This window comes from Peromyscus leucopus, chromosome 12 (genome assembly GCF_004664715.2).
Source record: "Peromyscus leucopus breed LL Stock chromosome 12, UCI_PerLeu_2.1, whole genome shotgun sequence".
Lineage (NCBI taxonomy): Eukaryota > Metazoa > Chordata > Mammalia > Rodentia > Cricetidae > Peromyscus > Peromyscus leucopus.
Window position 1 is genome coordinate 61,772,035 of NC_051073.1, and position 14,771 is coordinate 61,786,805.

Here is a 14,771-nt window from a genome sequence, read left to right on the forward strand (position 1 = left end):
AAAAAAAAAAAAAATGGGGGGGTGGAGTGGCGATAAAAGCAGGAGGTAGAAAAAGGATGGGCCGGGTAACATTTCCCATGTGTTGTCACCATTGACATGGGGCCCCTTGCCCATACCAGCCTCTCCTATCTAAAAACGCCACACAGTCCTCTGAGGGTGAACAGAGGGGACCACACCCTTTCTGAAAACAAAGGGACTAGCAGAGATAAGTTCCTCCTCCCATCCCTGAATTTTGTGAGCTTCCTACTGAATGCTGCTCCCCCATCCTGAGTGACGTGTTCTTTCCCACAGAAAGCCGTGGAGTTAATGTGCCTTGTTCCCAAACGCTGCAATGACATGATGAATCTGGGACGCTTGCAGGGCTTTGAGGTGAGCCCTGAGGAGTGCCACTAAAGCCCCTGTAGACGGGAGCCAGCCAGGCCGTGGAGGGAGCCAGGCCGTGGAGGGAGCCAGGCCGTGGAGGGAGCCAGGCCGTGGAGGCGCTTCCCTTTGAAGCTATGCACCCCGCCTCCGCTGCCTCTCCATCACAGATCTGGAAGATGGAACCATTGCAGGAAGAAGTTCAGGGATAAGGCCGAACTAAAGCTTTTGGCCCAACTGGGGTCAGAATTCCAAGGGGATTGGAAAGGGACAGAGTTCCTTGTGGCTGTTTGAGCCACACTCTCTTCCCTCCTTCCTCCTGATTAAGAAATGTGAGGCTCTGAGGCACTGTGGGATGGATGATAAACCAGGAACTCAGGCGGGGAAACGAACTCTTCTTCAGGCGGGAGGTCTTTTACAGACGTCTATATGGTGATTGGATTTTAGGTCAGTGAAGGTTTAAAGCCCTAAAAACACCACACAGAGCATTTCTGTCCCTTGACCAGGAAACCGAGTCTTGAGGGAAGTAGATGGCACTGGTCTGGAAGAGGTGCCATAGTAGAGCACTATATGTCGGGTGGTTTGAACTCACCAGTCTGAAGCCTGAGCACTGTGAGGATCTGTTCCCAGTCTCCTCCTTAGCTTGTTGGTGGCATCTTCTGGTCCCCATGGCATTTTTCTGAATCGCATCACCTTCCCTTTGGATGTGATATTATGTGCACGTCCAAATCTCCCCGTTCAATCCCAAAGTCTGAGATTTCATCATTCTTTCTTAGAGCAAAGGGATTCCTGGAAGTTGAGATAATTAGGAAAGGTTCTATCCAGCCCGGCCCTGCTAAGTTAGCACAGGTTAGCCCAGATAAAGTGCAGAAGGAAGGCCAGCTGCAGTGTCACTGAAGGTGGGAGTCAGAACAGTCCAGTTTGGGTTGTCCTCTAGTCTCTCCTGGGCTGTCTCCCTTCGAGTTCATCCTTCATGCCCCGGCCTGGGTTCCGTGCTTTGATATGATAAGAACCGTGGGAGCAGGTTTGCGTGGGTTCCCAGATCTCTAAGGTAGGCCTCAGTCAGATGTTAGCATGCCTTGAACTACTTGGCTCACGTATGCTCTTGAGTTCAGGGGTGGCTTCTTGTTAGTTAGCCTGGAGAGATTTTATACTTTTGTCTCCGGGCGTTAGACCAAGTCTGAGGCTATTGTAAGCAAATCAAGTTCTCTGCTACCTCTTACTCTTCAACCTAGAGATCTTAGTGTTTTCTAACTAGGAGTCTGGCTAGCTTTCTCTGAGTCCCTTCAGGAAGTGACCACTGAGTGGAAGGAGGGCATCTATTTGTGCTGTCTGAGCCACCTGAGTGTGTGTGTGTGTGTGTGTGTGTGTGTGTGTGTGTGTGTGTGTGTAAAGCCACATACGGGAATGGAAAGTTTTCTCTTGTAAATCAAGCACCATCATCCCGTATTTTCATCACTAAGCCACAGAGACTCTGCTCTGCATTCCCACAGCTGATGAGGAAGGACAGTGAGCACACGCCTCCTCCCTCCTTGGGTCCCTCCTCCTCATTGTCTCCTTCTCAGACCTGTGGCTTTCTCCTTGAGTGTAGGCTGCATGTGCCCCTGATCGAGTTCTTGTGTAATGCTCATAGGGTGTGTAGAGTTTTCCTGGCTAGCTGGTCACTGGCTTAATATTAACTTTGGCCCAGGTGGAGATAAGCCTGTTCTCCTGCTGACCTTGGCAGTCAGCAGCCACGGTCCAAGCAAAGGGCAGGTGTTCTCAGCAACACAAAAGAAGAAATGACCTCTGTGCCAGGGAATGCTTGGAACAAGGCATCACGTGCAGGGCATGACTGACATTTGCACTCAGGGGTCAAAGTTGTCCCTGAGAAAGAGTGTATTTCATAGACCCTCTGACCTCTATCCCAGATGTCAGAGTCTTCTTATTGCAGAGCAATTAAATAAATAAGTGATAAATAGCGAGGCTTTCCTGATAGGCTCTGTGAAGACCTACTAGATGGACACATTCCCTTTGAAAATGTCTCTGGGACGCTGATTACAAGCTGGCAAACCAGATGAGCTTTCCCACCCCCCACCCCACCGGGTAGTATGTACCTTGAAAGCCAGAGTCATTTTAAGAAGGAGCACAGGATCCAGAGAAATATCTCTGGCCTTATAAAAATCAGAGCTGACCTATATACCCCAGCTTCACCTGTCAATCTTAGCAAGAAACAAAAACTTTAGAATACCCCTATCTTAAACAACAGCAGGAGGGACTGACATCATCAATTTATTTGAGATGCTGTTTATATCACTTTCCTTGGCCACAAATTGGTTCTAGGTTCATAACAATGAGAATGCCCCTAGGCCCTTGGCTACTGCCAGCTCCAAGCATCGCCAATCTTCTTTAAGTAAAAAACAAAACAAACAAAAAAATAGAAAAGCACCAGGCAAGGTGGTGCCTACCTTAATCCCATCACTTAGAAAACAGGCAGGTGAGTCTCTGAGAGCTCAAGGCTAGCCTAGTCTGCCTAGCAAGTTTCAGGCCATTGAAAGCTACACAGTGAGATCTTGTCTCAAAAAGGGAGAAAAGATAAAGCCAAGATCATCCATTCCTTTTTAGCTGTTTTCCTCTGGCATTTTGGGGCCAGTATTTCTCATTGACTCCATCACCCAAGCCCTTCCCTTTTAGGAACCTTATATGAACAGGGAAATGTCCATAGTCTATCCCCAGATGAGTCACTGGATCCCAGTTCAGTGTCTTGCTAGAGTTCCAAGGCTTGGAGTGTCAGGTCTATTGTCCACATCCCCCGGAGGCAGGAAACATGTAGCCCAAGGGAGCTGACTCCATTTCCCTGCTTTTCACGGCCTTCCCTGGACCCCTGTCTCCATCAGGGCACCCTGACCGCCCAGGGCAAGCTTCTGCAGCAAGACACGTTCTATGTGATTGAGCTGGACGCTGGCATGCAGTCCCGGACCAAGGAGAGGCGTGTGTTTCTCTTTGAACAGATCGTCATCTTCAGTGAGCTGCTCCGAAAGGGGTCCCTCACCCCAGGCTACATGTTCAAAAGGAGCATCAAGGTAAAGAGGGACAGTGGGGGCACAAAGGGGCAGAGAACATCATGGGGTGAAGCTACCAGGCGGTCCCCATGAGAAGCAATGCCAGGCCCAGGGCCAGTCTCCAGCATAATCCTGAACGTTGACTTGGTCAAGTCATTTCACCCAAAGACAGAAGCTAGAGACTTTACTCTCAGAGCCACAGTAAAACTTGGAAACCTCTCCTGAAACTAAAAACTTTGAAGGAGAAGCTGGAGAAACATCTTAGCCCTTAAGAGCACTGGCTGCTCTTCCAGAGGGGGTGGGTTCAGTTCCCAGCACCCACACAGTGGCTCACAACCTCCGTAACTCCAGATCCAGGGGTTCTGATGCCCTCTTCCGATCTCCACAAGCACCAAGCGCAAACATGGCGTGCAGATATACATGCAGGCAAAACACCCATATCAACGTAAAAATGCAAGTGAAAAAAAAAAAGTGTGAGTTTTGAAAGAACCACTTTGAAGGACAGTAGTAGGTTGCTGATTTATTTTCGCTCCTTAAGTATGAAAAAGACAAACTGGCTTCGTTTCAGATGAATTACTTGGTCCTGGAGGAAAACGTCGACAATGACCCTTGCAAGTTTGCGCTCATGAACAGGGAGACTTCAGAGAGGGTCATCCTGCAGGCTGCCAACGCAGACATCCAGCAGGCCTGGGTGCAGGACATCAACCAAGTCCTAGAAACACAGAGGGACTTCCTAAATGGTACGTGCCTGCTAGGCCTGCTTCTGAAGCAAGGCCATGTCAGGGGCCCTACCCCTCCCTGAGCATCTTTGGGCCTAAGTTCATGGAGACTTAGGAGGCCAGATCACAATCTGGTCTCCAACCTCATATAGTTTGAGACAACTTCAGGAGCCTCTTAACTTGAAGACATAAATGGAACATAGGTGTGAGAAAGAAACCCCATGCTTTTAATCGAAGGGGGATTTGTCCACAGGATATCGTGTATGTGTGTCTTTGTGGTCCCCATGGTCAGCCGGTGGTAATTTGGGGGAGATTAGAAGACAGGAAGGCGATTGTGGGATTCTTGTTCTCTCACCTTGTAGCTGGTGGCTAGTACTCTCACAGGCTCCCTAGGATTATCTAGAGATAACTAAGAGTTTGGTAAAATGGTTCAAGTCCTTCCTCTTTTCCCAACAGGTGAGAGCCTGCCTAAGCTACCTGTCTAGCTGACCTTGCCCCTTTCCAAATAAGACAGCTGCTAAACCTACCTCAGTGGTACCCAAATGTCCCACCAGTAACAAACTGGTGGTTACTCAGATAATGTGGACCCCACAGGCATCCATAAGAAGTAGCGGCGCACGTCTTTAATCCCAGCACTCAGGAGGCAGAGGCAGGCAGAGTTCTGTGAGTTCACGGCCAGCCTGGTCTACAGAGCGAGTTCCAGGATAGCCATGGTTACACAGAGAAACCCTGTCTCGAAAAACAAACAAACAAACAAAGGTGACGTAGACTTGCTATCTTGCTTGTGTTTCACTTTGGCCCCTGCTGGTGTCTGTTCACCTTCCGCTCGGTGTGTGAGTGGAGATGGACAGCTGGAAGGTGGTATTTACTGCTCTACTGAGCCAGAGCCTGAAGTTGAAGGCAAAATGGAACCAATAGTACAGTGACTGGATAGTCTCATGAGCACACATCAGGATATATACAAACATGCATACCTACATAGACACACAGGACATCACTTTCAGGTGTATCTCCTCTTCTGGCCCCAACTGAGATCTGTACTCACAGCCACATGTCCCCCTGCATATATGTTTGCGCGTGCCCACACGACTACCCCAGGTGCCCCATCTCTTCTTACGAGTACAGTGCCAAGGACTGTGGTATATGCCCTTTGTGCTCCCATAGATACTCAAACGTGCCGGTGCACGTAACACTGGACCACCTTGGGATGTACGTCTTACTTCTATTGAGATGTACACGTGGCCATGTGTACTCGCACAAGTACACATTACCCTCACAGGCCCACCCTTGGTCTGTCTCCCTGCCAGTGCCATTTTTAGACTCTTTCAGATGATGTGAACATAGCATTTACTGGGTGTCTGGCATGGAACTGAACTCTATGGGGAAAGGTGAGAGGTGCCCTCCTAGCTGAGGACCTGGAATGATGGGGAAAGGTGAGAGGTGCTGAGGACCTTGGGTGATGGGGAAAGGTGAGAGGTGCTGAGGACCTTGGGTGAGGTGCGATGCTTCTCTGTACCTCCTCACTCAGCTCGTTTTTATGAAAAGGAGACTTTGGAGTTAGATCTGTTCTGCCCGTGCTAGAGTGTATGGGTAGGCAGGCAGTACTGCCACGGGACAGCATGGCCTCCCTACACTAACTACACCTACCTCAAGATAGCATGGCCTACCGACATTACACCTACCTCAAGACAGGCCACCTACTCTACCTCTACCACAGGACAGGCCTGCCATCCTGCTGTGTTGTGTCCCTTTTCTCCATGGTAAGGAATGTAACACAATGTTTTCATCTTAAAACAAAAGGTTGGGGCTGGGACATAGCTCAGTGGTTGAGTACTTGCTTAGCATGCACTTGTGGGATTCTGAGTTCAAGCCCCACCACCTTAAAAAAAAAAGTTTCCTGGGTATTAAACAAGAGAAGGCTATGAACAGGACCCCATGACTTTTTACTTTCTCTCTTTCTTTTTCTTTCTTTCTTTCTTTCTTTCTGTCTGTCTGTCTGTCTTTCTTTCTTTCTTTCTTTTTTTATGAGACAGGGTTTCTCTGTGTAGCCCTGGCTGTCCTGGAACTCACTATGTAGACCAGGCTGGCCTCAAAGATCTATCTGCCTCTGCTCTGCAGTGCTGGGATTAAAGGTGTGCGTCATCACAGCCCCACTTAAGATCCCATGACTTTTAATGACTGAACATGGAAGTTCAATGCTGCTTCAAGCTTACAGAGAGTATTTAGGAGCCGTGTTCCCAACTGGAAAAGGTGTGAAGCCCTAAGAGCTCCCAAGTACCTTTTTTATTCTAAAACATTGACAAGTAAACAACACAGGTTAGAACTGAAATCTATATGGCTTACAATTTCTGAATATGCAACTTTGAATAGACACAGCTTGTTGCTAGTGTGATTTGATGCAAAATATGTGCATATGTAAAATAGATTTTAAATTGCATTCTATGAAAGATTTCTGGTATGGAAGTGGGAATGAGGATTTTAAACTCATTACTTCAGACCTAAAGTAAAATAATAAAAAATAAGGTGAAGCCAGAAATAAATGAACAATAGCAACTCCCATGAATTCACTCCCTCTCTGCATTAGGAGTTAAACTAAGCATTTTGTCTGTTTCTTCACCCTTAATCCCCACATTAACACACCGTGGCTGTATTAGCATCCTGCTTTGATGAGGAAAGACAGACTTGGAGCCATTAAGAAACTTGTCGCCAGGCGGTGGTGGCACACACCTTTAATCCCAGCACTCGGGAGGCAGAGCCAGGCGAATCTCTGTGAGTTCAAGGCCAGCCTGTGCTACCAAGTGAGTTCCAGGAATAGGCGCAAAGCTACACAGAGAAACCCTGTCTCGAAAAACCAAAAAAAAAAAAAGAAGAAAGAAAGAAAGAAACTTGTCTTAGCAAAGCAGTAGGCGTTAGTAGGTGACTTCAGAGCTGGTTCTTCCATACAGTTGCCATAGCAGACATTTGCCCTGTGCTCCCTACCAAAGAGGAGAGGGAGGGAGGGAGGGAGGGAGGGAGGGGGGCAGCCAGGCTGGTGACCAGTAGTAAGAACCGGAATCCAACAGACAAAAACTCACTGTTAGCAATGCCCACATTTTGAGCAGACATGGTGGTACATGTCTGTAATTGCGACAATCAGGAGACTGAGGCGGGATTGAGTGAGAGAGGGTCTTTCTGATCTCAAGAACTAAGAATTAAGGCCAGTGGAAGATTGCAGGCCAAGCCTTCCTAGTTTATTGAATAAAACAGTATTTCCCAGTGCTTGAGGGCAGTTACTGCACATAACCAGGTAGCTCCCCAATTCTGTGTCGTGGGTAGTGTTCTCAACTCCATTTTACTTAGCAAGAAAGCACGTAAACGTTCTGTGATGTGCGTAAACTTGGAAGCACACTGCTTTCAGCCCAATGATTCAGATTTTGCATGGTCCCAATAGACCTTTCTCCTAATTATAGTGAATGATGGAGAAAGCACAGAATGAGGTAATCATTACCTAAATAGTGGAGGCCCACAGAATTCTCCCCAGGAACCCCGGGGGCTGTGCTCTGGCAGGCCAGCTGTATATTTTGATACACTCGAGATGATGATGCAGTAAGAGAACAGGACCAGGCTTCTGCTTACAGACACGTGTGCAGGCATCCCTCCTGAGACCTGATTAGAAAGGAGTGCCAATCTTTCCTCCCAAGACCCGATTAGGAAGGAGTGTGTGACCCTGTCCAGTCTACTGAAATGCATGCTACACCCATCAGTGTATGCTGGGCCGCAGATGGTAATCCATACTTAAACAGTTGTTGCAGTAAACACTGATAAAAACTCCCTAATTGTGCCTGCCCTGAAACTCCTTCATACAGGGGTCTACCATGGTGGCTTTTCCTGGCTGTACCTCTTTAATGCTTACACCTGGAACTTTGCATCTTTTTTTTTTTTTTTTTTGGAGCTGAGGACCAAACCCAGGACCTTGCGCTCGCTAGGCAAGCACTCTACCACTGAGCTAAATCCCCAACCCCAACTTTGCATCTTATACCCAGTAAAGCAAAGCAGAACTCACACCTTCCCCTCCAAGCCTTTATTCTGCCTTTTGCTTGGCTCTCACCTGCTGTTTCCATTCTCTCAGTCGTTTCCCAGCTAGGCTCGTCCCTCAGCTCCACATCCGTTTCGCTCTGGTTTGACTTTGGCCTCAAAATGGTTTCTGAGTGAGATGGGACGCCTTGGGCCTGCCCCTTTCAAATCTGTTTGCTATGGTCCCCACATGCACCTCAGTGATAGAGTCTGAATTTTGAACTTTTAAGTTAATTCAATACAGCCACGTTTCAACTTCTTCAGAGTGACAGCCTCGCTCCACTGAGCCGTCTAGAGAGCATGCACCCCATCTCCCTTCCCTGTTTTGTCCCCTCCTCTTCCACAGAGACCTGTGACCCTACACTCACGTATTCTGAGTCCTACCTGTTCCCAAGGCTTCGCATATGCTTCCTCCTGGCAGATTTAAATGTCAGAGTGACAGCCAGCTCCCTTCTGAAGCTCTTTAAATACACACACACACACACACACACACACACACACACACACACACAGAGTCTAGCGGAAATGCTAGTACCCAGCAGGCCTCCGCATCCCTGTGGGATTCCTGAAGGTGAAGTAACTCATTCTTCTCACCCTGCAGCACTGCAGTCACCCATTGAGTATCAGCGGAAGGAAAGGGGTGCAGCTGTGGTCCGCTCCCAGCCCCCCAGGGTCCCACAAGCCAGCCCCAGACCCTACTCTTCTGTCCCTGTGGGCTCAGAGAAGCCCCCCAAGGGCTCCAGCTACAACCCGCCTCTGCCACCCCTGAAGATATCTACCTCCAATGGCAGTCCAGGGTTCGACCACCACCAGCCTGGGGATAAGTTTGAAGCCAGCAAGGTAAGCGACAGCTTGTTACGCATCATCCCCTTGCCACCTCGAAGACCTCAGAGGTCACTTTAGGAAACAGCCTATCTTCCCGTCGATGATTGCAGCAGGAGCAATCCATTAAGTGTAATCGAATCTCACTTATTTTTTTTCTTTCTTCCCTTGTAATTAACTGAAGCCAGTTTCCTCTGGCTGGGGCACTGTGTGCCAAAGGACTGTTAGCATCTAAACGTGGAAGATTCTTGTGCCAACGGGAACCACAGCTCCTGTTTTCCATATTAGAAAGAGACAGCCCCTTCTAACAATGATGTGCATCAGCCCTCCATTGGCTGGTGTAGCAAGAGGAAGCAGATCATTGATGAGCACCTGCCGGAGCTAGGCTCCATAGGCCATACTTCAAACACCCCTGAGGGCCTTTGTGCCACAGACGGCCTGCACAGCTGGGTCTGCACAGCTGGCGGCATCCTAAACCACAGTGGGGTCAGGAGAGAAATGGGAAAATGCTGGGTTAGAAATCAGGTGACTTGGTTTCTACTCCAAGCTCTGAACTTCACTCACTATTTAAATCTTAAGAGATTCTGCCCATCGGGGCTAAGTATTCTCCAGAACTCCTTAGGAATCGGAACACCTGCTTTTCTTACCTATGCGGTCCGATTTATAGGCATGGTTCTTTCCCCAAATCGTTAGTTGATGCCGATTTTGTTCAAATGAATGGTTAATGTGTAAGTTCGGTCCTGTAATACGGTAACCAACCCCACCTATTTCATCATATCACCTGAAATAATTTTCTGCCCTAGAAAAACCCTGCCCGTGTGAATCAGTTGAAGTCACTTTGGCATTTTGTCAGCCATATGGAAGATTTTCTGGCTCTCACCATGCCTTAGGAGGCAGCCTGGCCTCCCGGGGAGTTACAGGTCTGTCTAGACACAGCTGCCCGGGTATAGACTCGCATGAAGAGGTCACGTGGGCAGCACCTCCTGTATTAATAAGTGCAGCGGTGGGGAGACGTCAGGAATTCGGTTTCGCAGGGTAGCCCAGGGCCTTATTCTTACTCCTGTGACAGAGAGGGTCAGGATGAGGCGCACAGGCAAGTGATGATGCTTCTTAAAAGGATACAGAAGTGAGCTGGGCATGGTGGTGCATGCCTGTGATCCCAGCACTTGGAGAGGCTGAGGTGTAAGGATCACAAGTCCAAGGTCCTGGATTACATGTCAAGTGAGGTCTCAAAAAAGAGGGGGAAACGTAGCTTCCCAGGGTCTATGTTCTTTCCATAGAGGATGATTATGACCTTTGCCCTGACCTCACTCTGCCCAAGTGCTTATGTGTCCCTGTGCTGATAACAGGTTCTTCCTGCCATCAGCAAGAGGATGCCATCAGGAAGGCTGCATGCTAGGAAGGAGCTTCCCAGGTTGAATGTATGTCCATAGCTTTCCCCGAGCATCATCTGAAGCCGTTCGCTTTGGTTATAACACTGTATTGCTTTAAAATGTGCTTTCAGAGCATGTTCATGAAAATGTCCTCACTCAGGAGTGTTCTGCTTGCTCTGTATCCTGCCAGTGGGCCGTCTGGCCATTAGCCATGCCACGGGGTGCAGAGCAGGCCTGTGTGAACCACCCTTGTGTCTGTCTGCCCTCTGCCCGTCTCCTAGCAGAACGACCTGGGAGGCTGCAATGGGACCTCATCCATGGCTGTAATCAAAGATTACTATGCACTGAAGGAGAACGAAATTTGCGTGAGCCAAGGTGAGGTGGTCCAGGTCCTCGCCGTCAACCAGCAGAACATGTGCCTGGTGTACCAGCCTGCCAGCGACCACTCCCCAGCAGCGGAAGGCTGGGTCCCAGGCAGCATCCTGGCCCCCCTCACCAAAGCCACGGCAGAGAATAATGACGGCAGCATCAAGTAAGTGCCTCCATGGCTTCCCGGGAGAGAAGTATGTGGATAAAAAAAAAAAAAAAAAAATCAAAACCAAAAGAACACAAAATGCAAACACAGTAGGGAATCATTGCTGCTTGTTCATGATGACGCCGGTGGGATCAGGGTGTGAGTGATGTAAGGGAGCTGCTTGGAGCTCGGGGTGTCTAGGCTAGATTGCTCTGGGGTCACGGTGGTGGTGGTGATGGTGGTGATGGTGAATTTTCTTTCCCTTTCATTTATAATTTTCTGTTCATTTTTCCCCTTCTTTTTTTTCCTCCACTCGTTAAGAAAAGAACCCTACTGAAACCCTAGGTGACAAAAGACTTGCCTTCCGTTGCTACATTTGACCCACCACGGGACTCACTGGACTGGACTTCTATTTATATTGTATGAAGTTACTGATTATATATATATATATTTTTTGAATGACACCCCAAAACAACCTTAGCACAAATGCCAGGCCTGGACAGGCCAGAGCCTGCTGCTTCTCCCAAAAGAGAGGGAATTTTTTTTCTTTTTTTTCTTTTTTTTTTTTTTGGTTGTCCATGGCAATTCCTCTGTACAGATTGTAACTTTTTATTTTTATTTCTCTCCTCCCCTGTCACTTTAATATATGTTCATGGTAATTTGTAAGATATTTCTTTTCCTTATTTTGGTTGCGGAAACCCTTCTGAACACATTCCTGTATAAAGCATTTTGCACTATTTAAAGAAACCCATATGGATGAAGTCAGGTTGTGCAATATGATGAGGAGCCACAATTTTTATCATTGTACCTGTAATGTAACTAATAATTTTAAATGTACTATTTTAAATATGTAAAATAAATTTTCACCATGAGCATGTTTTAATGACGTTAAAGGCTAGTGGACCCTTCCTCCCCATCTCATTATTCTCAGACTTTTGAGTGTGAAAATGATTTTTTCCCCTTTCTTTTCTCTATTTTACGGGTTGGTTGACTAACTACACTGGCAGCTTTTTCCTGTATAAAAAGTGCCTTTGTGGCTAAATCTTGGACCCTGCCCTTTCCTCTAAACATCCCCCTCTGGGTTTTCTCTGACTTCAGCAAAGGGGAATGATACCAAGTCGATGCAATCCGGAGGGTTCCCAGCAACAGGGCGGCCTTGTGGTGCTGATGTCGACGGGTGTTAGCGTAGGGCGGTGTTAGCCTGCTTTTCTCACAGCTCCCCATGCTTCATGCTCACCCCATGGGAGGGTCCAAGGAACTACCTTGAGAGAGGGGACAGAGCAGGGACACCAGCAGAACTGCCCTGCTTTGGCCCTCCTCTGTCAGGGACTAGAAGCTGCTGATTGTCACCTGGCCTCTCCAAGTGACCACAGAAATCAGAAGTGGCCCCCCCGCAGTGAAACAGGCCCAGGCTGTTTTAGTCTAGAGATGCGTATTTCAGGAAAAGGCCACAGAGCCCTGACAGTAGAGGAATCTCATTGAGGTAGCTCTTAATGAGCAGGGCTCTTGTTACCCAGGCACCGGGCCACCTTCCTCCTTACCTTTGGATGTCTTGGTCACGGGGTAAAGGGACAAACAGGACAGATAGATGCACCCACTAGCCACTTGGGTTCCTTGCCAGCCAGAGTTCCACAGGGATTGGTGGCGCTGGAGATGAGCAACTGACTGGATGTGGTGTTAGTGTTTATCAGCAGAGACCACTCACTCCTCCTTCTCTTGGGCCTGCATGGCCACGAGGAGTCAGAATTGGTGACAATGCCTACAGGATAAATGTCCCAGAAAAACTGTGTCCACATCAGTCACTGGACTTGTGGCCAAGGGATGGAAGGTCCCCAAACCACGGTGACGTGTTCTTCTGGGAAGAAGAGTTTGAAATTGAACCTCTCCGGCCACTTGTGCTCCTGGACACTATTTTTAATGTCTTTTTTTTTTTTTTTCCTCACCAAGCACCCTGCAGAGCCCAGAGGGTGGCAATAAACAGGCATGCGCCCCAAATGTGCGCAGACATACACACAGTACTTTCCGCCCTGGAATTCTTTTCAGCAGGGACCTCCCTGCCTCCCTGATAGTCCCAGGGAAGCCAGGGACATGGATTTGGGAATAAACCATAAGAGACAAAAAAAAAGTCTGCATTCAAGAGCGATACCCTCTAGGGTCACTATGTCCGATTCTCACTGGGGTAGAGGAGTTGGAGCCAGGTGCTCCGGGAAGTCCGGAAGAGCTGCTTCTGGTCAGGGGCCATGAGATGAGCTCTGGCCTTCGGAAGGGCCCCGCTTCCCACAACACGCAAGAACACAATTGCGGTGGTGGTTGCCTCTTCGGGTTAACTATTGAGGCTGTAAGTTAGGGGGACACATGTTCTAGAACACCTGCACTGGGTTCCTTAGACGCCTGGTGGCGGCTCTGGAGTGCTGTGGAGGAGGGAGGGACTGGCTAGTACAGTTGGAAGTCTTTCCCTCCTAAATCTCCCCCCGCCTCTCCCTTCAGGAAGGTTCTCTTCCTCAAGCCCTGTCTGCGGAGCCCCGTGTTCACAGACCGGGGAACACAGGCCACAGTCCATGCAAGAACTAATTTCATGCAAACCCTGTGACCATGACACACAGCTGCTGCTCGGGCCCCTGATGCTGCTGGGGTCTTGGTCTTTGCTGTCCTTGACTCTGACAGAGGTGGGACGCCAGGGCTCTGCTCTGGGCCTGACTTCTATCACTAGCTGTGAAGTAGCGCCCAGACCCCAAGTGGGATCGAGGTCAGGGTGGTATCAAAGGGCGCATTGCCACTGTCAAAGCCTCGCTGGGAGCACACACTGGGCCTTGTTCCAACAGGGAAACGCTGGCACCTTTTCCTGGCTGCCAGAGCCCTGTAGTCACGAACACAGAGTGATGGGGAGGACACAGGCTGAACCCTTGCCCTCAAGTATCCAGATACGTGAGGGGTATGCATCCACTTACGAAGGCAACTTCCTCAGAAACCCTGGCAGTTCCCCAGGACTTGAGAGTGCCATGCCCCAGATACAAATAACAAAATAAGAACCTCAAAAATCATTCTGTTGGGCCTTATGTACATAGGCGGTATTATGGCTTGTTTGTACAGAATGAAATATATTTCCTTTATCTTTCCTATTCCATACCCCTTCCATTCTCCCTGCTCCACTATGCCCTTATCAAAACACCACCCCAATCCTTGAAGACTTCATCAGATGATCAAAAATCTCCCTGGGTTTGGTGACCCGGTACCCATTTTTTTTTTCCCCAAATGCTGCACTTTACCTGGTATACCTGGTATTCAGGAAGGGTCAGAAGTTCACCCTCACTTCCAGTTGGAGGTGACGTCAGCGCCAGCCACCACAGGAGCTGGCACGGAAAGTCGGGGGCCCTGGAGCAGGCTTCACTGGAGCATCTCATCTGATAGACAATGGTGGTGAGCCCACCCACCACCTCCCTCTGCCCCATCCTGCCATTTTGATTGGTGCATTTTTTGGTATAACAGGAAGTCATGTTCATGGCACACTCTACGCATGAGAAAGCGGGCGGAAGTGGAGAACACGGGTAAAAATGAAGCCACAGGGCCCCGTAAACCCAAGGATATTCTGGGCAACAAAGTCTCTGTTAAAGTGAGTAAGGTATTCCGGAACTGGGTCCCTCTCATCTCTTCCCACCTTGAGGCATTCTCACAGGCCGTTTCGGTGGGTGGGGACTGATTACTTATTTATCTACTGCCCAGCGTGGGGACCCAAGGGGGAGTAGTTTAGCAGGATTTTGCATGCAAGATCAATTTGTTTTTTTTATTTTTTTATTTCTCCTGGCACCTTCAATTCAAGTAAGTACCTCTTGTTTCCTTTTCTTTTATGATTAAGCAGATGTTTTACCGCAAAATTATCTGCAGCATTCTC

The 14,771-nt window shown here is 48.6% G+C and overlaps 1 protein-coding gene across 25 annotated transcripts in view; it reads left to right on the forward strand.

The window, feature by feature from the left end:
* The window catches only part of Kalrn (kalirin RhoGEF kinase), a 607,498-nt gene that overhangs the window by 557,103 nt on the left and 35,624 nt on the right, over positions 1 to 14,771 (forward strand). For 11 of the 25 annotated variants that reach the window (XM_028886329.2, XM_028886335.2, XM_037209787.1 and 8 more), the window contains 6 exons: positions 292 to 369; positions 3,237 to 3,422; positions 3,970 to 4,141; positions 8,775 to 9,013; positions 10,650 to 10,900; positions 14,369 to 14,492. In XM_028886329.2, the coding sequence (XP_028742162.1) occupies positions 292 to 369; positions 3,237 to 3,422; positions 3,970 to 4,141; positions 8,775 to 9,013; positions 10,650 to 10,900; positions 14,369 to 14,492 (1,050 nt within the window). Of the gene's footprint in view, positions 1 to 291; positions 370 to 3,236; positions 3,423 to 3,969; positions 4,142 to 8,774; positions 9,014 to 10,649; positions 10,905 to 11,203; positions 11,776 to 14,368; positions 14,493 to 14,771 lie in introns of those variants that run through there. The other 14 variants (XM_028886340.2, XM_028886351.2, XM_028886353.2 and 11 more) reach the window with 6 other exon arrangements.